Below are 27,295 nucleotides of genomic sequence, written 5' to 3'. Positions count from 1 at the left end.
GTATTTTAAACCATGCAGTATGGATCTCCCTCCCACAAAGGATGAGTACAGATGCATGAAATAAAAATATACACAACCGTACATACATTACATACAACTACCAACACGTGTTTCGCTCCAAAACGGGGCATCATCAGGGTAAGTTGACTCTACGACGGTTAATTGTTAAAATAATCGTTGATATTCTGTGTCTTTAGACATAGGTTTCGCATACATTATTTGGAAAATATATAGATATATTTGTGATAAAATCACAAATCTGATAGTTGAAAGGTCTTAAGTAAACAAGATTCACGCACAGAAAATCAAAACATTGATTTTGAAAGTATATAGTGGGTATATGCGTGAAACACGCATTTACCTAAATTATTATAGTAAGTCGTAATGTTTTAAGGAGTTTTATTTTTATTTACTTGTAAATCTATAACAACATATTTGTTTCGGTAATATAGAAGCAGTAAAACGGTTCCGATTTTCGGTTTAATGAATTAATAATAAAGATAAAAATAACAACAATATTGAAAGTTTTGTAACAAAATTTATTTTTATAAATACTATTACATACGTACAGTTCAATTAAAATGAATTAATTACCTATAAGATTCCAATTTTAGGGAAAAATATCTAGCTAAATGACTAAATTTTATTCTATAAATATATGTTTACTTTGCGAACAATAAAAAGGCTAGAAATAAGTGATGATTATATTGTATAACATTTCGTGTGCGTCTAGTAAGAAACACATAATGGAACAATTTTGTAGGCAAATAACAAATCTTTAATAGTTTTCGACGCAATCATTTTTCATTTATTTATTTTGTTACAAGGAAAACTGCTTGGAAGACATACTGCAGACTTTTTTATTAGCATTTGATAACGTTACATTTACAAGATTAAAGAATCGGAAAAATCGTTTTTCGAATCGATAACTAAAACTAATTAATGAATATGGAATATAACTTTAGAGGCAGTGTTAACAAAAACATAATGGAGGAATCAAAACGAACAATATGATTTTTTCTAGAATACTGACATTTAAAAATCGAATTATTACGTTAAACATTTATTATTCATAATCAGCCTTGCCCTTAGATTATATGCGTAAGTCCAGGCACTTAGGCATGTTGCCATGTAATAAAAAAATAATTATGATTAAATCTATATTCATTGTGATCTATTCTAATTGACTATATAAACTTTTTTTTTTGCTTTTATTACTTTGACAATGTTCAACCAGTTTAAAATGAGCTAGCGATATATTTCAACTATTAGGACAATTACGATAGATTTATATTCCTTGATATACCCCTATTGAAAACGTAGATAAGTCATACATGTTCGAAAAGTGGCAAATATAACACGGATTAATTGTCCCATGCGAACTATATGTTTATCTCTTTTTTGAGCATTCATTTTGATATGCTATCCTACTTGCACCTCTTATCTATTTATTAGTGAATCGTTTATGTATTATTTGCGAAGTAGTGTGCACCAAAAAGCGCCGATTTTTTTGTTGTAACCTATCTACGTGTCGCACAAGTAGTATATCAATATTACATTATATGTATCTTCAAACGAACTGCAAAAGGAGTTATCGGGTACCACTGTTTTTTGAAAGGGCTAAAGTATACATTGTAGTTATTGTTGCACAGCAGCGTTTGCAATGATAGAGGGAGAGTTAATGGTCTCTCCGAGGCTCTCCAGCAACTCCTTGCGGTAATCGTCGAAGTCGCCGTCCACCTGATCGAAAAAACAAAGAATTGTAGTATTGCAGGTTCCTTTCCATTTGGACCATGGTCAATAAGTTTTCGCCTATGGTAATCTTTTTGTAAGAGGTGACATAAGCTGTTTTCAAAAATAATAGTACGCGTCATACGCAATTTACAAATTGTTATAAATCATACGCTATTTAATAACTAAAATGAACAGCAGCCACCAATTTTGACTACATTTTTCATTGACACAGTTCATAATTTTCCTCACCTCATTAATAGTCTGGTCCTCGATGACGTAGAGCGCGCAGTCGGTCTCGCGGATGAGGCGCTCGTCGTGCGACACGATGACGACGCCGCCCTTGTACTGGTTGATGGCCTCCGCCAGCGCGTCGATGCTCTCGATGTCCAGGTTGTTTGTCGGCTCGTCCTGGACGGATATCATGAAAATCGAGATTTAATAAAACAAGCATAGGTATCACAAGTAGTTGTCTCTGTAGTTCCGGGACTATATAAAATAGGGTTACGGTAACGCTCCTGCCTGTCGTGAGAGGCGATTAAAAGGGTGGTTCCGGGGTTGCGGGCAGCAAGAGTGGGAGCTAGAACCGTCCAGTAAGCGACCCCGGGAAGGACGGCGGTATGTATGGTCACATACCGTCGTGAACACCAGGGCAGACCCCGATCGGGTCATCGCGCTCGGAGTTCTCCAACAAGCATCGAGGACGACCTCCAGGGGGGGTTTTAGTGCGGTAAAAATTCCCAGGTCACAACTAGTACGTGAACACATTGCGACTTATTATGATGCAATTTCTTAGCCAGCGTAGCCTGGTCACGACTGAATTGCTGCAAAAATTCTGTAATAAGTGCCGTAACGATCTTAGCAATGAACTCCGAAAATTGAGGATTGGATGGTCAACCACACAACTCTTATTTTTATCTTATGCACACACATTCGACATGTCAGTTAAGTGCAGAATTATAAACTTAATGCAAATTTCAAATACATATGAAGAAATAGTACATTACGATACGCGTGGCCAAAGTAGCCTATTTTTGCACGGCGTGAAGTTAGCGCCCGAGCGCAGCGAGGGTGCTAAACGCCGTGCAGATAATAGGCTACTTTTGTCACAAGTATCGTATACTATTTTATAGCTCGTGTGACATAAACCCGCTTATACTTGTGAAGAAATATGAATAAATATGATAATTATTTTGAAACTTATAAATGATTAAAACTAAAAATTATGAACTAAAAAAGCAATGAAAATGTGACACAACCAAAACCATTGAAATTTAGAAAATTTAGTAATTATTCTGCTCTTGTGGTAAAGACAAATCTAACACCACACGTACGTCGAAATCTATCAAGCCATTTAGGCTACATACAGGCGTCTAGACCAATGACTTATAATGGGAACTCCACCTAAACGTATTAAAGAAACATATGATAAGCAATCATAATAAAAAAGTAAACATAGCTACGAACGTTTCATACTTTTAAATGCCATTTAAATTTTAAAAGTGAGTAATGAGTATTTTGTTTAAAGCTATAATTATTTTTATATTTTATTTTGGACGTATTTATAAATGTTTTTGCCATTGTGTACATACTAAGCAATAGCATCACTATAAGACTAACTATTGGGCTTTATCGTATTTTATTGTTTGTTTTGACTGTGTATTTTCGCTACACACCATAGTAGGAGATATTTAAATTAGGAATCATTATCAAAATTAGCCATAATACTACTCCAGTAGAATCTCGACTAAGCGACCTATTTGTTGTCGTATTTGTGGCATTCGGATTATCGAAAATTTGGATAATTGAGTTTATGAAGAAAAGCTATTTAAACCGATTTAGGAAGGTGATGTTTTTCGACTATATGTTTGTTACGTATGTATTTTTCATTCTTTGGCAAACTCAAACGACTTCACTAATTTTGATACATGATGTGTCGTTGGATTCGTCTAAATTGTGGCGATAACATAGGTTATATTTTTTGCAATCGGGTTTTTGTTTTATATAGTAACTATTTTGTTGCAATTTGGCGACTTTCCGGAATTTAAATGCACATGTCACACAAAATGTGGCTGATCTGTAAGGGTTATTACAAAGTTACTTGTTCACGTTTCTCAATCCGAATAATCGCGAATATTTATTACTGAGGTACGAATAATCGATTTTCTACTGTATCACTAGTATTAGTTATGTATAAGTACATTATGTGATTGCTTATCATATGTTTCTTTAATACGTTTAGGTGGAGTTCCCATTATAAGTCATTGGTCTAGACGCCTGTATGTAGCCTAAATTATTTGATAGATTTCGACGTATGTGTGGTGTTAGATTTGTCTTTATCACAAGAGCAGAATAATTACTAAATTTTCTAAATTTCAATGGTTTTGGTTGTGTCACATTTTTATTGTTTTTTTAGTTCATAATTTTTAGTTTCAATCATTTATAAGTTTCAAAATAATTATCATATTTTTTCATATTTCTTCACAAGTATAAGCGGGTTTATGTCACACGAGCTATAAAATAGTATACGATACTTGTGACAAAAGTAGCCTATTATCTGCACGGCGTTCAGTACCCTCGCTGCGCTCGGGCGCTAACTTCACGCCGTGCAAAAATAGGCTACTTTGGCCACGCGTATCGTAATGTACTATTTTTAATACGCTTTTATTAAACCTTTAAACCCTTGGTCTATAGTAATGATAGCTACTATTATAGTGACAGATACATAAATAAAAAAATCAGACCATACATTAAAAATCTCAAATGTGAACGCCGTCCAACATTGAGACACAAAATCCTGCATGGTAACATAACAATCATCAAGCATCATTAGCAAGCTAAAGTGAAGATCATACCAAAATGACGACATCAGAACTTTTTGACACCGAATCCTGTGTTTAAAACTTAATTTAGCAGTCACGAAAATAAATCGAATCTTACCAATATAACAACATCAGGCGCCATAAGCGTGAGCTCAGCGAGCGCGACCCTGGCCTTCTGTCCGCCGCTGAGGTCCTTCATCTTGATCGTGTGCGCGTGGCTCGCCAGACCGAACGTGCCCAGCGCCTTGCGAGCCTTCTCGTACTGCAGACCGAACAGCCGCTGCAGGTACTCCACGGGGGACTCCTCCGCAGTCAGGTGCTCCCCGGAGTGCTGGTCGAAGCGACCGATTCGCTGTGTCCAGGGAAATTTATTGTTTAACATCCGGAAATTGAGTCAAATGTGTTACTGGTGGTATGAAATCAAATGAAATATATTTATTTTGTATAGGCCAACGGCGGCACTTACGAATTGTCAGTTACAATAGTTTTCTTAAACTACTACCGGATCGGAACGCGACCTCTACTGAGAAGATCTGAGTAGTTAGTGAGATTAGTAGAATAGTTATAAACCGTATGTATTACAACCACTCTGAATATGTTTAGTATTTAGAGTTAATTCTAGATTCTACATTCTTGGTTTAGGTTAGTCGTTTAGTATCCTGTGTAGCATTGGACCTAAAACAACATTCCCATAGATGCTGTAAAAAGCAACTAGGTGATGGTACTCAAAAAATAAACAGCAGAGTTTTCTTGCAAAATTATTATTCTTCTGCTTTAAGAAGATGTCCAGCAGAGGACTTCTACGAATTAACGGAAGATAAACTATTTGACAACAATAGTCAAAAATATTGTGAGCAATAGTAAAAATATGCAACTACTTCAAGAAATGTTATTTTCTTGGATTTGATTAATTAATATTTCGTAAAATAAACCACTCACCAATCTATGATTTCTGATGAGTTCCCCTCGTATTGGGCTCAGGTCACCAACAAGAAGCTTCAGGAACGTGGACTTGCCCACACCGTTGGGCCCCACGATAGCGATACGAGAGTTCAGATCTATACCGAAGTCCACTTGTTTGAACAGTGGCTTCTGAGTGGGGAAGTTGAAATCGACATCTGAAATAAAATTAGTATGTTATTCCAGTAATATCATAGCGCTATTAATACCTAATTGATATAATCAATGTTTCAAAAGAAAAAATATTGAATAACTATTGCTACTCGTATTAATGAAATAATTAATGATATTACCCGGAACCCGGAGTTCTCCAACAAGCGCTGACGGCCACCCGGGGGGTTTTAGTGCGGTAAAAATCCCACATAACCCGGCGTCGCTCCCACGTCGTCGGGTACCTTTTGAAGGTTTCCCCCTCGATATGAAAAAAAAGATACGTACTGTGCAGGCCGAGGATAGGCGGCTGCAGCGGCGGCGGGTCGGGGAAGCTGAACTTGACGAGGTACTCCTTGGGCCGCTGCAGCAGCGTCACCGGCGCCGCGCCGTCCTCCGCGTCCTCGCGCTGCGAGCGGCTGCGGTTCTTCTCCTGCTTGCGCGTCAACACCTCCTTCTGTTTCCGCTCCTGTTACGTAATAACACTCGTGTCGGGTCATATAGTTAAGCTTTGCAAACAGGGTAGGGACTAGCGAATAATTTGAACTTACGAATTATTCATTTTTTTATTTCGACTCGGATTTCAAATCAAATGTAATATTCGATTCAAACTATATTTGCGCACCCCTAATACATACATAGTTAATAGTTACATAGCACAAGATCACTTTATAAAAAAATATGAGTAATGTATAATAAAACATACTTTCCTGCAACTCTACAAAAAGATAGGCCACTTTTTACATTTTGAGTAAGAAAGTATAAAGCAGAGTACAGTTAGCTAAAACATTTCGATAAAATAGTAACACATATAAGCAGCTGTCGGCCCGAGGGCCTGAAAGGGCCCGCTTTGATTAAGGATTCCAATGGTTACCAAATTTGATCGTTTCCTATGTAAAAATATCCATACATAAAAATATAAAATCACACCAAATAATATACCAAAAACGAAATGCGTCACTTACGATATAATTAAAAATAACTTACAGCCTGTTTCTTCGACTGTCCGTGCGCCTTCATCTCCTTCAATCTTTTCTCCTGTTTCTCATACTCCTTGATCATCTCCTTGCGTTTCTGCGCGTACATCTTCTTGAACATTGAGTAGTTGCCCTTATAGTAGAACAGCTTCTGTTGGTCCAGATGGATGATCTCGTTGCACACGTTGTCCAAGAAGGACTGGTCGTGGGATACTACTAGGAGGGTCTTCTTCCAGCCTTGTAAGTAGCTAAAATATAAATTGGGCATTTAGTTTTCGAATCTTTATTTATGAAGTGAATATAGAAAACTGGCATACGGAACATCTGGTAAGTGTTCATTACCGCCAATACACGTGGTTACGCCGCAACGCTTATTCGCTTGTGCATACAGTCCCATCCTCAATCATCCAATCCCGACGCACGTACTCCGATAACGTCTATGATGACGTACTGTATGGCACATTGGCCACTAATCCCAAGGACGGTGGAGTGGGCCTTGAGCTACGTAACCTTTTTCGCGACCACGTGGCTCTATTTTTCCGCTTTTTTTAATCGCGCACCGCAAACCGCATACCCGCCTACAATTTAGTGCACAGAATCCAGAGGACCTGCCGAGCAGCATCGACAAGAACACAGGTACGTGCGTTATTCCATAGGGAAAGCTACCCAATTCTTCTTTCTCCGCGCTTTCTCTATTTCGCCTACCTAACTTACAGTGTGCACAAGAAATAGGCATCAAAACCCGCCGACCCAATACGTCTTTAATCAATGCAAAAATTTCATTAAGAGTCTTATTTAAGGTCAACCACAAATATATTACAACCTTTGAAGACCAAGTTTGAATATCACATGCAGATGTCATAAATGGAATATTCAATTGTTCTTGATTTTTATAAATTAAATACGGCTTAATAATATTTAATAAATTAAATAATAAAATATCAATTACTGAATTATTCTATGGATTAAGACAGATATACTTACTTGTCCAACCAAATGACAGCGTTGAGATCCAAGTGATTTGTAGGTTCATCAAGTAACAGCAGTGTGGGTTCAATGTACAGAGCTCTGTAACAAATAAATTATATTAAATACAATAAAATTTACCTACAAGAACAAAAGTTACTTTTTACTACAAAGCCCACATATCTTCATGATCCATTTATGTTACAATCAGCAACTTATTATAGTAAAACTGTAGTTATATAAGGCATATTTTACCCACATGGTTCCCGTTCCTGTGGGATTTCCGGGATAAAAATATCCTATGTACTTTCTCGGGTCTCAAATTATCTTTGTACAAAATTTCATCCAAATCGGTTCAGTGGTTTAGGCATGAAGAAGAGACAGACAGAAGATACTCTGTCTGTCTTCTGAATATTATGTGAAAACATAATAATATTATATTAGTAGGGATGAAAAAATTCGTACTGTAGATACTTTACCATAAATAGTTCATGTTTCTTATTCTCCCTTTCCTTACCTTAAAAAATAACTAACTTATACTAACCTGGCCAATGAAACTCTCATACGCCAACCACCAGAGAAGTTCTTAGTGGCTCGGTCCTGCATCTCTCGGCTAAAACCCAAACCGGCCAAGATCCGCCTGGCGCGAGGCTCCGCTGAATCAGCACCTATCGCTTTCAACTCTGCATATACCTGTACAATAACAACATATATTATCCTTTGTTTTACATTCAGTGTATAGCAATCATAAATGAATTATAGTTATACGAGCTTTTGCCCGCGGCTTCGCTCGCGTTACGAAGTAATATTTTCATCCACTATTTTATCCCCTTGGGGTAGAATTGATCAAAATCCTTTCTTAGCGGATGCCTACGTCACAACATCTACCTGCATGCCAAATTTCAGCTCGATCCGTCCAGTGGTTTGGGCTGTGTGTTGATAGATCACTATGTCAGTCAGTCACCTTTGAGTTATATATATTTAGATTGATAGATAAAGATATATTACCTCATTCAGTCTATCTTGCTTCTTCAAATCTCCTTTTTCGATTTCCAATTCTAATTGTTTGCACTCATTAAGCAATTCTGAAATGTAAAAGCGATCCAATTAGATAATTACTCATTTTCGTTTACTACTGCAGTAATATAAAATGACGGTGATTATGCGGGCTGGCAATAAAACATTTTAATATGAAAAAAAATTACTGCACAAAACCCTCTAAGTGTATAAATGTATTTAAGCAGTAATATCTTGTTTACCTTGTAACAAGGCACTTTGAAGACCATCATATTAAAATTATCTTAGATTTCTTAGCTTTAGTAAGTGCAGATGCTTAAAAAACTTCAAAAGCGCGATTCAGGACGCATGTAGCGCCATCTCTTATCAGTAATTAAAAGGTCATAAACGTATACACACGAACCTGTTCGCTTAACATCAGACTCTAGCAGCGTATCAACAGCGCTCATGTCACTAGCAGTGACCTCTTGCTCGCACAGCAGTATGTCTATATGGGGTGGGAGAGGGAAGGCACGCTGGGCTAAATGCCTCAACAATGTCGTCTTGCCGTGACCGTTAGGCCCCACCAGACCGTACCGACGACCATTCGCGATCAACAAGTTCGCATTCAGGAACAAGTCTTTTCCCTTTGCCGCTATAGAAAAGTTCTCCACTTTGATGTCCACTGCATTCTCCAGTGCTGCCATCTGACCTGAAATAACATTTATTTTTTAATATTCATTCATCTAAAACTACAACAAAAATTGTCCAACTACTTTTACAAACTTTTTTCCACATTCTTATATCATTATTGCATATAACTTAAAATAATATTCTTTTCAATGCTAACTTTAATACAGAAGAACTAGAAAAATATTTTTGAGAAGAAGAAATATATCTACAAGAAAAGTGAATAGCTTTTCATGCTTTCTAAGACCATAGCAGTATATTTATCCATGTTAAAACAAATATGGAGAACATATTTTTTTTATAATATAAGCCAATAACTTACCGGCGGATTTCTGTGCTTGACTGACAGTGAAGTTGGCATCCAGTTCACTATGCCCCTGACCTCCCTTCTTAGTCAGCATCTCCATCTGCTTCTCATACTCTTGTTGCTTCTTCAACTTCTTCTTCTCCTTGTGACTCATCTTCTTCTCTGCCGGCTCAGATTTATCTTCTTGTGATGCTTCTTCAGGCTAACGTTAAAGAATAAAATATTTAATATTATAATATAATAAATATTACTTAAAAACTCTATGGTGCCTGATAATTAAAAATGGTGTTATTAAAGATGCTTTAAATCATTGAGATTATTTAAATATTTAATAAAAGGTATATTAGGTTTAAAAGTACAGAAAATAATTTTCAATCTTGATTAAGTCAAGCTGCAATTATAAGGCAATGATTGTTATATAATTGTCACCAAATAGCAATTTTAATGTTACCTGTGTTTCTTCTACTTCTTCTTTAATTTCAAATTTCTTTAATTCTTCTTCTAGGTCATTGATATTATTCTTCTTTTTCTGTTTACCTAGAACAGAATAATTTATATGTGCAATACAAACTAGACAGTTGTTACAGGTATGGACCGTATGAAATTTCAGATTCAGATATGGATCTATTATATTTGAAGGTTGTAGAACCTTTTGTGGTTTGACTCCGGCAGCAACACCACCACACCTATTTCTGCCTTTTAACAGTAGTGTTAAGCGCTGTTGTTCTGGTTTTGAAGGATGTGGTAAGGGAGACATACTTTTCCTAGGCGTTCCAGCTTAGTCCTCAGGGGTGGCGGCGCATCTGTGGCCGACATCCAGTGGGAAGGTCTAATCCTATCTGAGATTGATGACAGATGTCCATGGCCGGCAGTAGTCACTTACCATCAGGTGGACTGCATACTTGTCTGCAGCTCTTATACTATATTAAAAAGAATTACTGTACATAATATAATTTGTATGTTACCTTTACTTTTAGCTACAGGCTTTACTATTAATTCCTCCTCCTCTTTTTCAGAGGTATCCATTTTTTCTTCCTTCTCACTTTCATCTTCAGAAGCCTTTTCCACCTTTGCCTTTCCTGAAAGAACAATAATTTAACTTCTTAACGAATAATTTTTAATCTACACTTTCTTTTTCTACACTCACAGCCCCACACTAGGAGTCCCTCTACGTGGGTGCTATGGACACACACGGAGACAAATGCACAAACACCCAGACCCAGAAACAGTAATCTAAATTCATCATTTAGGAAACTTCTATCAGAAATCTTCTGGGACTGTTTGGCCGGGGATCGAAGGATCCAGGACTCTCTGCGCATCAGACTGGCATGGTGACGGCTCCGCCACGCGGGTAAATCTAAATATACATTGGTGACTAATTATATTCTACCTGTGATTGCTAATTTAAGATTGATATGTTCAGGTGTGGGGCAGAAGTAAAACGCTCCGTATATTATTAGCATCGTTAAAACCATACATCCATGATACATTCTATATCATCTATATATCCATCTACAATGATACTAAAACAGCATAAAACATAGAAGGGAAAGGTATACTAACCATCCTTATCTTTTTTATCCTTAGCCTTGGGTGGTGGCGGTGCCGCACTGCTTATTGATTTTGATTCCTCCTCTTCTTCCTCGTCTGAAGGTTCATGTGTTACAGATTTCTTTTTATTTTTAGCTAAAATATAAAACATGTCAAAATTATTTATGATTTCCAGTATGTTATAGAACTCTGAACACATCAAATTTAAAATTATATACAATGAAATGGCATATGATATGTTCAGTTCAGAAATGAAAACATATTTTTGGTGAAACATAAGAATTGTCTCAATATACTAGAATGTTAAAATCAGAGTACTTACTTTTCTTTTTACTAACAGGTTTAATGACTTCTTCTTCTTCTTCTGACACTTGCTTTAATTCAACATCGCTAGCACCATCTGACCAATCATCATTTTTCTTTCCTTTACCTAATACAAAAGAAGTTCTATGTTTAAAATAAATTAACTAAATTATTTCAAAATAGCAAAAAAATCTTATAAACTTTTTTAACCTTATTTAAGTCACTGATATTATGTTTTTTTTTTAATCATAAATTGTTTTCCAATCTATTAATCTTATTTTCATTTTAATCTTTTATATCCAAAAGTACAAACTCTATATATAAACTTGGATACAATTGTGTATAGGTTGCTACATTAACATCATATTTTTTTTATTTTTTTATTATGTAACAGGTACTCACGATATGCGATTTTTTTTATTGCCCATATTTCTACCACCACAGTTTCGCAGTGACCACGATCCATGCAACTGGGTCGAAATATCGACAATAAAAAAATTAAAAAAAAAAGAAAAATATCGTATATCGTGAGTACCCGTTACATAATAAAAATGTCTCAATTCCATGATAATTTTAGTCTAAAATCATATATTAATATCATAGTTTGCATAAGAATTTTCTATCTTGTTAGATAAAGACCAAAAGAGACTGGCTCTTTTGGTTTTTATGCCATACCTTTCTTAGCTTTAGTTTTGTTTGCCGCCGGTTGTGCATTACTAGATACATTGCTGACTACAGATTTTGAGTCATCATGATCTTCTTCATCTGATGAGTCTTGTTCCACCAACTTCTTTTTATTCTTAGCTACAATTCAAATTAAATAGATTATTATTTAAATAACTATTTATTTGTATATTATAAAAAGGAAGGAATAATAAAAATTAACTTTTTGTCTACTCTGTTATTTACTATCTGTGTGCAATGGGCATGATGACTGTATTAAAAAATGGAAGAGTAAATGATTTACTTTAAAACAATATGTTGAAAGCATTCTCAAAAATAGCCCAATTTTAATAAAAACTTCAAGATTCATTATATTTTGAATAAAATAAAAGTATAAAATAATGCAGTCGGACATCTTGTCTAAAACGCTAATCGGGGCGAAATGACGTCATTTTTATGGCGTGTCACCGTATTGCTTGAACTTTTCTATGGGATATTGAAGCGTGACGTCACTCGCGGACGCCATGACACCCGTGAGCGTTTTCGCGCTTAATTCAAAATTTGTTTTAAAAAAGCTAATATTTCAGTTAATACTGAATTTATTGCCGAAATAATATGATTTTTGGAATCAGTATACATGTACGTACATTATAGAAGGGGAGTTCAAAATTTGTCATCATGCCCATTGTTGTGTAAGCTACATCTTGTCATTTAAGCTACTAAACAGTTGCTAATCTTAAATTGGAGCTACCAACTAATGGCACATGTCTGATTTTATTCTCCTCCATCTATGTAGATGCCTAAGCTACTAATTAGTCGATAACAGTTATTTACAAAAGTATTAACTACTTCATAAATAAAACTAGCAGTTTCTCAAACAATTGTAGCCAAAAGGGCAGTATCCTTAGGCCTTAAGGTGATTAGCCTTAGCCATCTCATTATTTTAAAGGTTAAGCAAAATGTATTTTTTTAAACTAAAAAAAATATACATTAATTAGGTACTTTTATACATTAATTAGGTACGCAAAATTGTTATCTATAAAGACAGGACACAACATTTTTCAAAAATATTTTTTTTTATAATAATATTATGCAATAACAATACTTGTTTTAAAACTCACCTTTCTTTTTACTCACAGGCTTAGCCACTTCATCATCAGAAACCTGTTTGAGTTCCACATCGCTACCACCATCAGACCAATCATCATCTTTCTTTCCTTTACCTATAAATACATAGAAAACCTTTAAGATTTATTACATATTATTTATTATTTATGAAATAAAATATAATGACTTATTAGGTAATGAATTAAATAAGGAAATATGAAGAACATACTAAATAATTGTACAAGTTATAAACATCTGGTTAGTTAGAAGTGTTCTCTCTTAATAGAAAAATGAGAAAGTACATGTTGCAATGTACCACTTTGAATTCTATGTTTAGCTCAATACATCCAGGTAGATCATGGTGTATTATCTTGATACGAATGAAACTCCTTTATAATAAATAGCTTAAATTGCAAAGTTAAAGAAATATTTATAGAATTATAGTTCATATTTTATATTTTTGTTAATTTAAATGATGTAACTTAATTACTGAAGAATATAACTCCCTTTTTTAATTTTGATGTGCATATACTTTTTGAAGCACTTTTACAATAGCAGCTAATTCTAGGAAAAATAATGTATGTAAATATTTCCAAACCTTTTTTCTTTCCTTTCTGCTTTGCAGGTGTTTTTGAAACACTACTGGTTGTATTGCTAGCTATTGATTTACTATCATCCTGCTCTTCATCAGAGGAATCTCCTCCTTTCTTTTTATTCTTTCCTGAAAAATACAAATAGCACTGTATGTGTACTTACAATCAAATAATCCTTCATGACATAATTATATCACGTATTAATTAAAATGTATGGTATAACTTTCAATAAAACATATGGTCACATATTTATTACATACATTCCTGTATTCTATAATCTATTAGGTCATCATAAAAAATACAGAATTTATCTCAGACCAAACTGACTTTCTGCTAATTAAAAAAAAAAACGTTACCTACCTTTCTTCTGTGATTTTTTTACTGATTTGCTCTCTGCTTCGTCATCAGAAACGTTGATCTTCTTCTGAGTATCATCTTCTCCGTCACTTAGATCAGCGATTCCTTTGCCCTTTTTCTTACCCTTTCCTTTACTTTTAGAGGTTATATCATGCGTCTCATTCGCGGTTTTACTTTCGTCGAATTCGTCTTCGAAGTCTTGTTTCTTCTTATTTCCTTTCTTCTTAGACATATTAAGAACGAAATTTCTACTTTGAGTACTATTTCACAAGAATATAAAATGACACATTTACATTGGCAGCCACCTCAGAAGTTTTTTGGTTTAGTTGACAGTACTTGACAGACGACAGCTGGGGCATGTGACAGAAACAAAAGTCATTGTGGGACGGGAGGGAGGACAGATGAAGAAATAACCTGTCATAGATTAATAATTTATCTCTTTTTCTTTTATTAATCTGTGTATTTCCAAGGATTTTTTTTTATAATATAGGAGTAGCAGACGAGCATGCAGTCCACCTGATGGTAAGTGGCTACTGCCGCCCATGGACATCTGTAATCAACCCCAGATAGGATTAGATATTCCTATCTAAGGTCGGCCACAGATGCGCCGCTACCCCTGAGGACTAAGCTGGAACGCACCCTTCAAACCGGAACATAGCAGCGCCTAACACTGCTGTTATTGGGTAGAAATAGGTGTGGCGGTGGTGCCGCCGGAGTCGAACCACAAAGGGTTCTACCATCTTCATTCCTTAGATTTAGTGACGTGTAATTAGCTACACACGACATAAATAAGACGAACAATTTTAATTTAAGGTCAAGTAGACTGAATTAGCTAATTTCCTTAGTTTCATTAATTATAGTAATTAGGGTAAAATATGGTAAGAAAACTATTAGTTACTTATAGACGGTTGCCCGCCTACATCAGGATTGGCCATAGCGTGGGTGTTTGGGCGATTAAAATTATTAAACCAAAAGTTAATTTTATTCCAATAATGTTATGCACGTTAAATTAGCAAGATCAGTTCCCAATTATTGAAAATAAAACACATCACACACACACACACACATACACAAACAATTGTATTAGAAGACTAAGATAATTGAAAAATTAAGCGAAACAATAACGATTCGTCTAAGACGTGGTGCGCCGCTTCTTCCCGCCTTTTTTTTACTCCTCTAAAAAAAATAGTGGCGGCGCTCCATTGACAAGACGCTCCGCTAGACTGCCAGCTGACAATCTTGTTCCGTCACAGCTTAATAGATGGCGCCAGGGATGCGCCGTCATACTAATAAAATAAAACAAATATTTCAGGGCATCTAGTAACTGCCGAATGACTTACAACAAAACGTAAGGTACAGACTTTTCATAGCATAAATAAAATTAAATATGCTACTGGCTTTATTGCTATTTAGACAGAACGCCATAAAAGAAAACAATAGAAAGAAGTGAAAATAGAATTAAAGATTCTTCCAACTACTGAAAATTTTGATAATGAAGAGTAAGCTTATTTATATGCGTTTCTTTATTTTAATTTTATTATTCTTTAACATTATCGATCTATCCTTAACGGAAAATGTAAAGAAAAGTGTTGACGACAATCGTGAAGATAATGGCGAAACTGGTGATGATGGGAAAGATGAATCCATGGAGATACCAGAACCTGAGCCTGCCAACGTTACTTGTACAAGGAGACAAAACAGTCAAATGCATGAAATTCGTGCAGCGACACATAAACAGTTTCCATTTATGGCGGCATTGATGTCTCAGCAAAATGAATACCTATGCGCTGGTTCTATAGTGTCTCATGGATTAATATTGACAACGGCAAAATGTTCACTGCAACCAATTAATTATGTTCTAGTTAATACGACAAGTGATAAGAAGGACGATACAACAGTTTCACTTCATGTTATAAAAAGTGAAAAATTTCCATCGTATACGGGAAGCGAATCTATCAAAGACGTTGCTCTTATATACACCGAAAAGCATAACAAATCCATCGCTTCAAAGATAAATCTTAGCAATGTTACTGAGATGAAAGCGGACATAGGCTTGGAAGCTCTAGGATTTGGTTTGAACGCTGACGTCGGCAAAGCTAAAGAGTTACAATATATAGGTGTCGAAGTAAGAGTTACAGATGGAGACAAATTGGAAGCATATATCGACTGCATTGACACTAAAGTGCCTACCTGCTTTAAGGATACTGGCGGTCCAGTCATTATGGATAATCAACTCTTTGGTATCGTTGTAAAAGGATCAACTGTGTGCTCAAAAGAAATTTCATCCGCATATGCAGTTAATAAACGAGTAGTAGATATTTTACCTACTTATACTTTCGTAGCATGGTTAGATGAAAAGATTCGCAAAAATGAAGAACAAGAACCCGTTGCATTAGAAGTCTACCCTGCGCAGCCAGCATATCGACGCACCTCTCATGTAATGACCAGCAGTGGACATAACTTACACTACTTTTCGATATATGCTCTGATTTTTGTGAGCGCTTTGCAGCTATAAATTAATTTTTTGATCATAGTGCATTTGATTTGATGACTAAATTCGCTGTTGCTAGACAATTATTTAATATATTTTTAGAATAAAACAATAATAAACTTGTACAAACTTGTATATTATTTAAAAATATAATTTCGTTTGTATAGCGAAATTAATGAAAATTAATAAGATTGACACACATTTAAAATCAATGAAGATTTTTTACGGTATGATGGAAATAAAGCGACAATTTACATTAAACTTTTTTATTAAGCCTGTCAGCATAATTTGTAAAGAGCATCTCGTCGCCATCATCGTCATCAGCATCTCATGATCAACTCTCGACCATCACTATTTGCACTGAGCGAATATAATAAGAAGGATCTAAAGAAAAATCCCATTTTGATGTGAAACATCTATAGCCGCACGTAAAACCGATTTCTGGCGTCGCGTCGCGTCGCCACGCTATACGATGGTATATATATACAGTCTATATGCAGTAGTGTGTACGGTGTGGCGACGCGTCGCCATGCGCAAAAATCGTAATATTTTATTTTATCATTATGACATATTTAGTTCGTATCACAATATGTTCTTTTCTGCATATTACTTTTACAAAATAATGTCGATGTTTCACATCTGCCAGGCGTCCCGTGACGGCTCACATGCCGTGGCGACGCTATAGGGTATGTGCAGTTTAAGAAGAAGGCAAGCTTGTGTTTCATGAAAAGTAAAAGTTGTCCTGAACACAAGGTACATCAAATGTCATGCACAGTGTCTATGATTGTATATGAAAAGGAAAGTATTAAATGGGATTACTGTCCTGCCTCCCAAGGATGCTGCAAACATGCAGTAGCATTTTTAATGTGGAGTTGTAGAAGAAGTGAGGAACCAAAAGTTTCGAAAGTGTATAAACAGTAGTTCTTTACTTGCATACACTACCCAAAAAGATGAAGGAAGGAAAACTACCATACAGTTGCTGTTATTGGACTACAGATTTAATTATGAAAATGACAGTGATAAGAATAGTACATTACGATACGAGGACGAAAAATTTTTTTCTGACAAGTGTGAGTTTGCAGGCCGAGCCGCAGGCGAGGACTGCAATCACACGAGTCAGAAAAACATTTTTCGTCCGCGTGTTGTATAAAATTTTATATTACGGGGTCGGAAATGGGGGTTTTGCGCACGCGAAGCGTGCGTAAAACGTCAATTTACGCACGCCGTGATATAAAATATATTCAGTTGTTACAGAAAATTATTTTAGGAATTAAGAAAAGCATTAACGCAAGCAGCACACAAATTCAGCTTATATATAAACAAAGGAAATAACAGCTTCAGAATGCTTTGAGGTGATCTGTAGTAATTATTGTAACTGTAACATATGACGATAAATATATACAAAAGTTCTACTGTGTGTACTCAATAGAACCATATAAACCAAATAAACAAATAAAAGACTAATATTAGCAAATCATGTATTTTTAATTATACAGTCCTGTAAGTTAATCAGTGCACATGCACAAGCAATAATAACACAGTCATGAAATATTTTAATTGTGTCCTATTAATTACAGAATGGGCCCTTAAAATAGAATTCTCATAGACGTCTTATAATTCTATTCTTATCATAGACATCTATATATTATATTAAATATATGAATACTTCCACTTGCTGTTTTGTTTTGATTACGTCCCGTTCCAATGATTTGGAATTGACGAATCACTTGAGAGTTACTAAATTTATTCCTTTTTCTCAATAATACTTCTCTAACATAAATAGTATAAAATGTCATTGCTTGCAAACAGAGGATTTAAACATATAAGAATCTGCAAGTACTTTAACGTTTATGAGATTTGGGTTTAGGAACTTGTATAAGCAAATTTGTTAGGATATTTAGCGAACATACTTGTACACATCGTCACTGCACACGCCTTGTAATTTGACATTCTTGCTAATACTAATAAAAGTTAAATAATTCCCAAGATTTCCCCTGAAGTATGTGTAGCGTCGAAGTTTATTTCTATATTTTCAATGTGTTGACGTCACGCTACGAAATGACACTTGACCGCCTGTTTTGGCGTAACGTTCCGTTTGCCGTAATAAAAATATGTTTTTATTAATAAATAGCCTTTTTTTCGAAAATATGATCAATGAAAGGCATATATAATACGTATATGAATTCATTAAAACAGTTTCCCAAAAAGTGTCAAGTAGCCAATTACGCCCATCACTATACTATACGATACAATGTTGTTAAGTTATACTTATTGTTCGACAAACTTTATTGTACGGGGCAACATCAGGAACGACGTGTTGGAGCGCGACCTTAAAGTGCAATCTGTGGAGAAGTGTGGTTTGCCTCGCTCGCTTGATATACGAGCGGGCCGAGGCCGGTCCACGCTCTCACCTAAAGGGAGTCGCGCCCCTTCACGATCGACCACCTGAGGGGTGGGCTACTATACTGTTTGGTATTAAGACCGATCTTGCTTGTACGGGGCAGGGGCCTACTGACAATGTAAGTAATGTTAGGTTATCAAAACTACCTAACTAAAATGCTGAAAATTCTATATTAATTAAAATTTAAAACATTATATTAAAGTAATATGTTCAAAAATATACATTTTATTACATAGATATATTATCCTACTGACGTTTTATTATCATATAACTTGACGTTTGGTTTTTATAGTATAGTTCGCGCCTAACTGCTCCGCACTGAAGTTGTTGCGAGCAGGTGTACTCTATTTGCTATAGCGACGCGTTCATTTCTATATTCAGAGCGGACTAGCAGTTTTACGCGGACTATAATTTGTTAGATTAATGTAAATTAAAAATCATTTACTTGGGGAAATTAATAAAATGAAGCTGACAACAAAGCCAATGAAGCTATTTAAAAAAGAAACTACAAAAAACAATAGGTAAAACATGACACTATTGTTATCCGCATAGAAGAGAAAAGCATTTTTCTGTTCCATGGTTCTCCGCATAGAGTATTATTATATGCGGGGTCACGGTTCCAACTTAGGGGTTTTTCCCCCCAAATTTAGGGGGTAAATGAGTGGGATGGGATTTTTTAGGGGTTTTATATGTCTAGAGGTATTTTTAGGGGTTTTCTGAATATGTAATATTCTGAATACAATAGAACTATTCAATCCAATAATAGTCAAGCAAAGTATAATGATGGAAGTAAAATGTTAAGTTTATGTAATGTCAATAATAATATATGTATATGATAATATATGTATATGATTTTAACAATGCGGACTCTTCAGAAGAAATTGATATAATTTATAACGTATTAGATAATTTATAAATAAAGAAAATTAAGAATATTACTACATATTACTTTTATTTTATATATTATATTAAATTAATATGTTTTTTTATTAAATATATTTTTAGGGGAATTTTTAAACAATTGAGGCAATTTTAGGGGGTTTTGACTTATAGGGATAAATATTTTTGAGAGTTGGTAACACTGTGCGCAGGGTACTCCTCCGTTAGGAGTAAAGTGTAAAGGCATAGTAAAGGTGTTCTGTGCAATTGTCAATGTCAGAGCAGTCAATGATTGATGTCAATTTCAGGTTGTTGTTCACTTAATGAAATAAAATATTTTGTATTATTTCACTATCATTACCTTAAAATATATTCGAAGTTGTATGGTGTACTATATTGGATAAATATAATACAAAACATAAATAAAAAAGACTGTATAAGTGTAATCCAGTGCCTCGTATGACTGATGAGTAGTGTTTTAGAAAAGGGGGTAGGTAAGGGTTAAATAAAGCAGTGAAATATATTGCTTGATCTCTTGACAGCTTACACTTATCCTAATTGAAATTTAAACAACAAATACACGTAATGTTACATTTGCAGAACGGGGGGGCTTCTATAAAACCATCTGCGAGAAAAAGCATACACAATCACGACACCCATTGTCCATTTTTGCACTGCGAAATCATGGGGCGATACAGATTGGGCCCAAGTAAGCGCCAAGAGCAAAATGTAAGTGATACTTCACGGGAAGGAATTGACGAGGTCGACAATGTTATGAGGTATGTAATATTGTTTTGTTTTTTAATAAGGCATGTATTTATATGGTTATCAGTAAGATATCCAATAAAATTCTGAATTACTCCAGTTTCGCTGCTATTGTTTTAACTCTCTGAATTATAATGGAAAAATATTGACTTAAATGATAAAACTAATATATTTTATAGTATTTCTTCGTATACCTTGTCTTCTACTGTTCTAAGGGGTTTTGATCACTATTGTATTTTAAATATACAAATAGTGAAGCTTTTTGATTTTTCATATTATATTGTACACCAAACCTTAGAACAACAATCGTACTACATACTGCTCTGATATATAGAGGCTCTGATATATGATGGATGTCAGACCCTGTAGAACCCTATAGGACTAGGAATAGGTCATTACATCTTATATCTCATTTTTAATTATCATAATTCTTCTTTTATTTTTATATTTTAAAAAATCTGAGTACATTTGTTTCTTAAGAGTAATATTTTGCTTGGCCAGTACTACCAAAATTTTATTGAAACAAGCACAGTAAATTTTTTTTAAATATTATTATTGATTATGTTCCTGCCTGACTTCAGTTCCTTTTTTTGGTACATATAAGGCTATATTAACTTAAATAAAACTATAATTGGGAAAGTTTAACAAATATAATTGTTGTTATCAATGTTTTCAGCAAAATGGCTCGTGCATCTAGTCCTGTATTAACTAGAAAGAATGAAGATTTTCGCAGGAAATCATTAAGTTCACCTCAATATTCAAGTAACTTTGAGGACAATAGGTAACATATAAACAGCATTTAATAGCGGCTCATGATTATTGCTCATTATTAATAAAATCAATCTTAACCAAATTTTTCTTATAAATTTCAATACATATCAATTTTAGCCCAACTATCACATGGTTGAAACTGGTAGCCAAGAATTGATTATTACTAACGAGCCTATACCATTACCATCTCATAACCAATCATGCATATTAATAGGATATCACCAAATACACATAATCCTAATTATCAAACATTTCACATCTACAAAATAAAAATTGTTAACATGTAAGTTTTTTCTGTCATACATATTTACTTAGATCTCTAAACCATTTATTGTTGATGGTTGTAAGCTGTTAAAAATTAGACCTGTATTTAAAAGGTTTCTTTAATTATCAATGATTTTTAATGTCATGTTGTAGAATTACAAATTTCCACAACTACAACAAAAAATAACTACAAAATACTATATAATAACTACAAAAAAATAAACTTATAGATTATTGTAATCCTATACTTAAGGACTTACACAACTCTTCATTTAACTTTTGACTTTTTGTAGGATATGATATAAAAGTGGTTAAGAAACAATAGTTTAATTACAGATTGTACTTCATTAACTCTTACGAATCCAATTCGGATCTATTCACCATTATCTGATATCATCTACTTTCTTTTACTCATCTTTTTTCACCTAATTTTCATTTGTTTCAACCCACTATAAATTATAGACACATTATAATTATGTCTTTTAATAAATGTACAATAAATAGGAATCCATTTTAAATACTATGTTTTTTGTCTTCATTTACTTTGTCTACTACAAGTAATCATCACAATGATAAAATGAATAGAAAATATCACTGAGAATTAAATTTCTCCTTTGTATCAACTTTACACTAAAAATAAAACCCCAAAAATACAATCGCCATGTTATGAGCTGGTAATGTGTATTCTGTTGCAGCCACTTACTATCAAAATCTTCACCTGCAATCTTTTCACCATATTCATATTGCAGCGATGAATCCACCAGCTCTTTTGAATTTGAAGATGACTCAGGGTTATACAACAGAAACAAGTCTTACGCATCTACTAACAGCTCTCATCAAAGTCAAATAAATGAGAGTATAAATGGTCTACACAATAGCCCATCTCGCACAGTTAACAGAAGAAATGTAGAGTATGAGACTTCATATCAATCGAATAATAAGAGTAGTATCCACATTAAGCTTATATTCTCAATGCTTATAGCTTTTGGAGCTATAGTAGCTATGTGGTATAACAATTGGTTCACATCTACTGAAGTATCAAACATAATTGTGTATGACAAATATAATTTTTACAATGATCTCAAAGGAGTAGGTGAGAAATACCAAATCAGTGATAACTCAATTCTTCAAGTGAGAGCAGGTAATATTTTAAATTTTATTACAGAAAATGTGTAAACATTTAATTTTATTGTCAACAAATTAATGTCCCACTGCTAGGTATAGGTCTCCTCTTGCATGGAGAGGAGCTTAGGTCCATTTGATTTGCCAATAATCACAAATTGTTTCCTAAAATATAAAATTTTCAACTTCCATGTTAACTCCATTGTTTGTTTATTTCAAGATCATCAATGCATATATAAATAGGAAATAAATAATTACATAATGGTTGAAGTCATATTGTATCTAAAATGTGTGATTGTTTCAGGTGTTGCTACAATATTTGAGAGACAGGACACTGGTTCCTTCATATTTGCATATAACAGTGATAGGAATAATTTCAACCCAGTGAATTTTAACAACTTCGTCAATGAACTTGCTTCAGCTGCAGCAAGATATTTACGTAAGCAATCTTAATTGCTATGAATGAAAACTCTTAAGTTTTCATACATTTTTTTTAATCACTATATAATTAAAAAATTGATATAGAAAATATTAGAATTGAGAATCTTATTTTAGGTATTTTAACTGTTTATTTAGGAGGATAATGTTGTTCGACTTTATGTATGTATGTGTGTATGCTTTATTCTTTGGCACACCCTACATCCCAAACAGCTTGATGGATTTTAACATATGAGATATGTTTAGACTTGCCTTGATCATGAGAGTGACATAGACTATATTATTTTTGAGCACCCTGATTTATTGTTTGTAAAGTAATTATCTGGTTTATGTGTCATAATGTACAAAACGAATTTAGTTCCTACATACAATTTTGAGATTGTAATTACAATTATATCTTTTGCAGGCAATAATACAAAAACCGTCCATCACGTTGTAGTAGATACTATGCATCTTCAAGTACAAACTGACAAGGAACTAATGAATGAATATCTCAATGATGTTGATAAAACTGGTGTGATGCTTGTTAAAGAGCTGGATCGGATCCCCTCGACTCTAGCTATGGCTTTCCATTACTACTGTGATGAATATAATCCTCTTGTGAAGAAAAGTGCAATATTTTTTACACTAAATATGGCAAGATGTCCTAATGTATCAAGTAAGTAATTGCTATATAAATACACACAAATATGTTATGTAGTTGAATATACAGGAAATACTGTAGTAGAACTCTCAGCGGTTTGACTCTGGCAGCACCACACCCACTCCTGTTTATAAACATAGTGTTCATACTTTTCTATGAAACATACTTCTCCGAAGCATTCCAGCTTAATGCTTAGGGAAAGCGACGCAACTGTGGCTGACCTCAGGTGGGAATCTCCTCTAGTCTTGGATTGATTGCAATGTCCATGAGCGGGAGTAGCCGCTTACTATAAGGTCGACAGCATGCTCATCTGAGACTCCTATATTATAAAAAAAAGTTTTAGGCCAGTTTGGACATTACAAGTGTGTATTATTGTTTTAGGTGAGAAGTACACTCATGAGAAAATCGAAAAATGCTTGGCAGACAAATGGAAGACAATGCCTCAAGACAACATAAGACCATTATTAACTAGAGTTGTGAATGTTGTTATTGATGTTACCAGTGATTTTTAAATATGTATTGTGATTTTTGTACAAAATACTCATGACTGATACTGAGAATATCTCATATGCTTATTTCGTTTAGAAGCAGTTTTAAAAATGTGATATATATAAATACTTATTGATACAGTGTTACAAAAAAATTATGATTAAGATCAAGTGTGTATTATGTGAAACATTAGTATTATAATTTTCTATTAATTTAAATTAAATATTGATTTGTTTTTTCGTTTGTTTTTGCTTTCATCCTTAGTCCTCAAAAGATATATAAATCAAGTCAATGTAGGAATATATAAATTAAATTATCATGTCCATGCTTACCATATTCCCGCCATTTCATAAGATTCTAATTTAAGCAGGACATAGTTTATTTTGGAATAGGGAAAATATGTAAGGACATTTTACTTCAATAATAATAAGCATCCCATAAAATCATACAGGTGGGTAGGTAAATTTAACCATGAGAAAAAGTTATATACATACAAAATTATACTTATAAATTTATTAATAACCTATGTATTTATTATAATGTTTACATTATTATGCATGTTTACATTATTGGAGAGGCCAGAGAGCACTCTGATCTGATGCATTAAGGTCGGGTGCCTCATTGAGGTCATCAAGGCTGTCTGGTTCCAGTTCATTGTTATTCCTTGCTGGGGAATATGAAGTTCTTAACTCTTCTTCTTCATCTTCATCATGAGATTCTTCAGATTCATCAGACTCGTCATTCCCTGTAAACATTGCACAGGAAACAGATCTATTATCTGTAAATTTAGAATACTTAGAAATATATTCAAGCAGAATTGTGAAAATATATATAACTGAAGGTTACTAATTTGCACTTGTCCAGCGCCAAGACTGGCCTGATGCCTGTCATTCTGGGAGAAGACATGTATCCAGCAGTGGGACAGTAATGGCTGGATAATGAGTTGAGAATTGTGAATGTGAATAATTGGAAGAAATTGCAAATTGATTAAATAAAAAAATAAATTGCAGTTCTCAGTAATTTGTTTTTCTAAAAATAATAGGCAAAGACAAATACACAAGCACCCAGATAGAAATCACAAAAAGTAATCCCACATTTTGATATCTATCTGTTCGTACATCAAACCCAGAAACCACTGTTAATACACAAATGTTCACCTTCTTCTTCATCCGTGTCTGCCTCTTCCTCCATTGGCTCTGGTTCTGTTTTTCCCAGTGGAGCTCTCTTCATATATTGTTGACCAATAGAGCTTAACTGAAATAAATAAATTATACCATACTTTACAAATATGCTTGTACTATTTATAAATTTACTAGTTGCACCAACAAACTACTAGTATTATATTGAAATGTATCTGAGCATAAAGTAAGTCTAGGAACCCTATTTAAATTACTTAACAATAATACATCAATTTGGTACCATTAACTGATCTGGCAATAAAAAATAAAAATATTTTATTGATCTTAACACAGTCACATTTACAAGTCGCAAGAGCACAGTACTTGGTTCTTGTCCTGTGTTACAGGTACCCCGCTCATCCACCGGAACTATACACAATGTGTTATTAAACAAACATGACATTAAATTCTGTTAAAAAAAGAAATACAAAATTTCAAGCAATTCCTAATTGTTAGGCTCATAAGAGTTGTATTGACTAGCCTAGTTGCAACTGGGACCGATGCTGTGCTAATGGAGCCAGGCAGTGGTAAGTGAAACTTCAATATGGACCTTTTCATATTCATATAAATTATGTACAACATGCACATTAACAAGGCCCTAAAAGCCGTACTACTGCCCTAAAAGGTTAATCATGTCGTTTATTTTACACCACATCAAAGATTATATATATAAATAATATTGCAAAATATATTTTAGAGTTTTAAAACACAAGCTTACCCATTGTTGATTAGCTTGTTCTAAAGCTGTTAATTCTGCATCCTCATCACATGGACTGTCTGCATTAAACCATCTCGCATCCAATAAACGTGGATGTAACACTGGAAAAGGCACATTCATATTAATATAATAATTCGTTTAAATTTTGTTTTTGTTTACAAATAGTTGAGACAAAAGCAAATATTCAAATTTCAATTCAATAAATATGTCAAAGTCAAACCAACGTCAGTCGTCAGCGACGTCAACGTCACAAATTGTTTTTATAACACGATTTTTTTAAATGTGGCAAAGGCATCAATATCGATGCCTCAGTAGTGCTACACAATAGCGATTTTTCAGCGTAGTAGCATGCGTTTGATGGACATAAACGCACCGCTAACACCTCAATAATGTGTAGTGTTTCCTGATCGGAGTTCTTTTTATTATTGATAATACCAAACCGATATAAGGCAACGCGAAGTACTTTTTCGCGGCGTCTGTGCTGCATATACTTCCATCCAAAAATAATGGTAGAAAAATGCCAATTTAAAGTCACTCTTAAATTCGATTATATTATACCAAAAGAAGCGCTAAAAATAACTCACTAAAGTAAAATACGCTTTAGTATAGTTATACTTAAACAATGGTAATAATGAACATGGAACATTGACATATCTGGCCACTACGAGTGAATATTTTTGTATGCATGTGTATGTGCATGTGCTTGTGCTTGTGCTTGTGTGTATTTGCGTGCATGTATGTTTGTGGCTGTATGAGTCATTTTCGTCATATAGGTTTCCCACGCACGCGTGTAGCACTCGCATGCATGGTATTATCCGCTGCAACCTTTGCTTGCAAGTAACATGACGTAACAGAAAAGGTATCTATGCAACGATAGCATTCCAGTAGCAAGCATGGGCACAAGATCCTCACGCGGGGCGGGCTATTAATTTTTTGATTAGGAATAAAAAGGAACGATTGTTA

The 27,295-nt window shown here is 34.3% G+C and overlaps 4 protein-coding genes across 8 annotated transcripts; 2 read left to right on the top strand and 2 right to left on the bottom strand.

Moving 5' to 3' along the window:
* Nucleotides 1-518: 518 nt before the first annotated feature.
* Nucleotides 519-14,528, bottom strand: LOC140746852 (ATP-binding cassette sub-family F member 1). Its single transcript, XM_073078950.1, has 19 exons — nt 14,177-14,528; nt 13,822-13,944; nt 13,238-13,339; nt 12,129-12,257; nt 11,473-11,580; nt 11,163-11,285; nt 10,565-10,678; nt 10,051-10,136; nt 9,615-9,801; nt 9,027-9,314; nt 8,615-8,691; nt 8,151-8,299; nt 7,625-7,708; nt 6,651-6,888; nt 5,952-6,132; nt 5,493-5,671; nt 4,672-4,905; nt 1,984-2,142; nt 519-1,740 (listed from the first exon to the last, which is right to left on the bottom strand). The coding sequence occupies exons 1-19, from the start codon at nt 14,403-14,405 to the stop codon at nt 1,639-1,641; spliced, it is 2,892 nt and encodes a 963-aa protein (XP_072935051.1). The 5' UTR covers nt 14,406-14,528; the 3' UTR covers nt 519-1,638.
* A 1,070-nt stretch (nt 14,529-15,598) lies between these two features.
* On the top strand, nt 15,599-16,702 carry LOC140746850 (trypsin-like). Its single transcript, XM_073078947.1, has one exon. It carries the CDS (start codon nt 15,666-15,668, stop codon nt 16,686-16,688), a length of 1,023 nt encoding a protein of 340 aa, XP_072935048.1. The 5' UTR covers nt 15,599-15,665; the 3' UTR covers nt 16,689-16,702.
* A 3,491-nt stretch (nt 16,703-20,193) lies between these two features.
* On the top strand, nt 20,194-24,675 carry TORIP (Torsin interacting protein). 5 transcript variants are annotated; one of them, XM_073078943.1, is made up of 7 exons: nt 20,194-20,252; nt 20,545-20,723; nt 21,386-21,490; nt 22,440-22,885; nt 23,171-23,305; nt 23,711-23,962; nt 24,329-24,675. In XM_073078943.1, the coding sequence occupies exons 2-7, from the start codon at nt 20,629-20,631 to the stop codon at nt 24,457-24,459; spliced, it is 1,164 nt and encodes a 387-aa protein (XP_072935044.1). In that variant the 5' UTR covers nt 20,194-20,252; nt 20,545-20,628; the 3' UTR covers nt 24,460-24,675. The 5 variants fall into 5 exon arrangements, with proteins under 5 accessions (XP_072935044.1, XP_072935042.1, XP_072935040.1 ...); XM_073078941.1 differs by lacking the exon at nt 20,194-20,252 and adding an exon at nt 20,259-20,434 and having other exon boundaries at nt 22,494-22,885; XM_073078939.1 differs by lacking the exon at nt 20,194-20,252 and adding an exon at nt 20,259-20,434.
* Nucleotides 24,676-24,927: 252 nt separating this feature from the next.
* Nucleotides 24,928-26,553, bottom strand: LOC140746848 (uncharacterized). Its single transcript, XM_073078945.1, has 3 exons — nt 26,333-26,553; nt 25,594-25,690; nt 24,928-25,181 (listed from the first exon to the last, which is right to left on the bottom strand). Exons 1-3 carry the CDS (start codon nt 26,450-26,452, stop codon nt 25,003-25,005), a joined length of 396 nt encoding a protein of 131 aa, XP_072935046.1. The 5' UTR covers nt 26,453-26,553; the 3' UTR covers nt 24,928-25,002.
* Nucleotides 26,554-27,295: the final 742 nt, after the last annotated feature.

The sequence above is a fragment of the Epargyreus clarus genome, unplaced genomic scaffold (assembly GCF_041222505.1).
Source record: "Epargyreus clarus isolate Ecla_fem2 unplaced genomic scaffold, WU_Ecla_fem_2.2 ptg000014l, whole genome shotgun sequence".
NCBI lineage: Eukaryota > Metazoa > Arthropoda > Insecta > Lepidoptera > Hesperiidae > Epargyreus > Epargyreus clarus.
The sequence above is the reverse complement of the archived record's forward strand: the minus strand, read 5'-3'. Positions and strand labels throughout refer to the sequence as shown.

Coding starts and splice junctions, on each gene's coding strand:
- LOC140746848 (XM_073078945.1), bottom strand. CDS start 26,452: ATGAATGTGCCTTTTCCAGTGTTACATCCACGTTTATTGGATGCGAGA. Junction 25,691..26,332: donor AACAAGCTAATCAACAATGG/GTAAGCTTGTGT, acceptor TATTTATTTCAG/TTAAGCTCTATTGGTCAACA. Junction 25,182..25,593: donor AGACACGGATGAAGAAGAAG/GTGAACATTTGT, acceptor CAATGTTTACAG/GGAATGACGAGTCTGATGAA.
- TORIP (XM_073078939.1), top strand. CDS start 20,411: ATGAGTAGTGTTTTAGAAAAGGGG. Junction 20,435..20,544: donor GTAGTGTTTTAGAAAAGGGG/GTAGGTAAGGGT, acceptor TTACATTTGCAG/AACGGGGGGGCTTCTATAAA. Junction 21,491..22,439: donor AGTAACTTTGAGGACAATAG/GTAACATATAAA, acceptor ATTCTGTTGCAG/CCACTTACTATCAAAATCTT.
- LOC140746850 (XM_073078947.1), top strand. CDS start 15,666: ATGAAGAGTAAGCTTATTTATATGCGTTTCTTTATTTTAATTTTATTA.
- LOC140746852 (XM_073078950.1), bottom strand. CDS start 14,405: ATGTCTAAGAAGAAAGGAAATAAGAAGAAACAAGACTTCGAAGACGAA. Junction 11,581..12,128: donor CAAAACTAAAGCTAAGAAAG/GTATGGCATAAA, acceptor CTTTTGTATTAG/GTAAAGGAAAGAAAAATGAT. Junction 2,143..4,671: donor CGCCTGATGTTGTTATATTG/GTAAGATTCGAT, acceptor ATATCCGTCCAG/GACGAGCCGACAAACAACCT.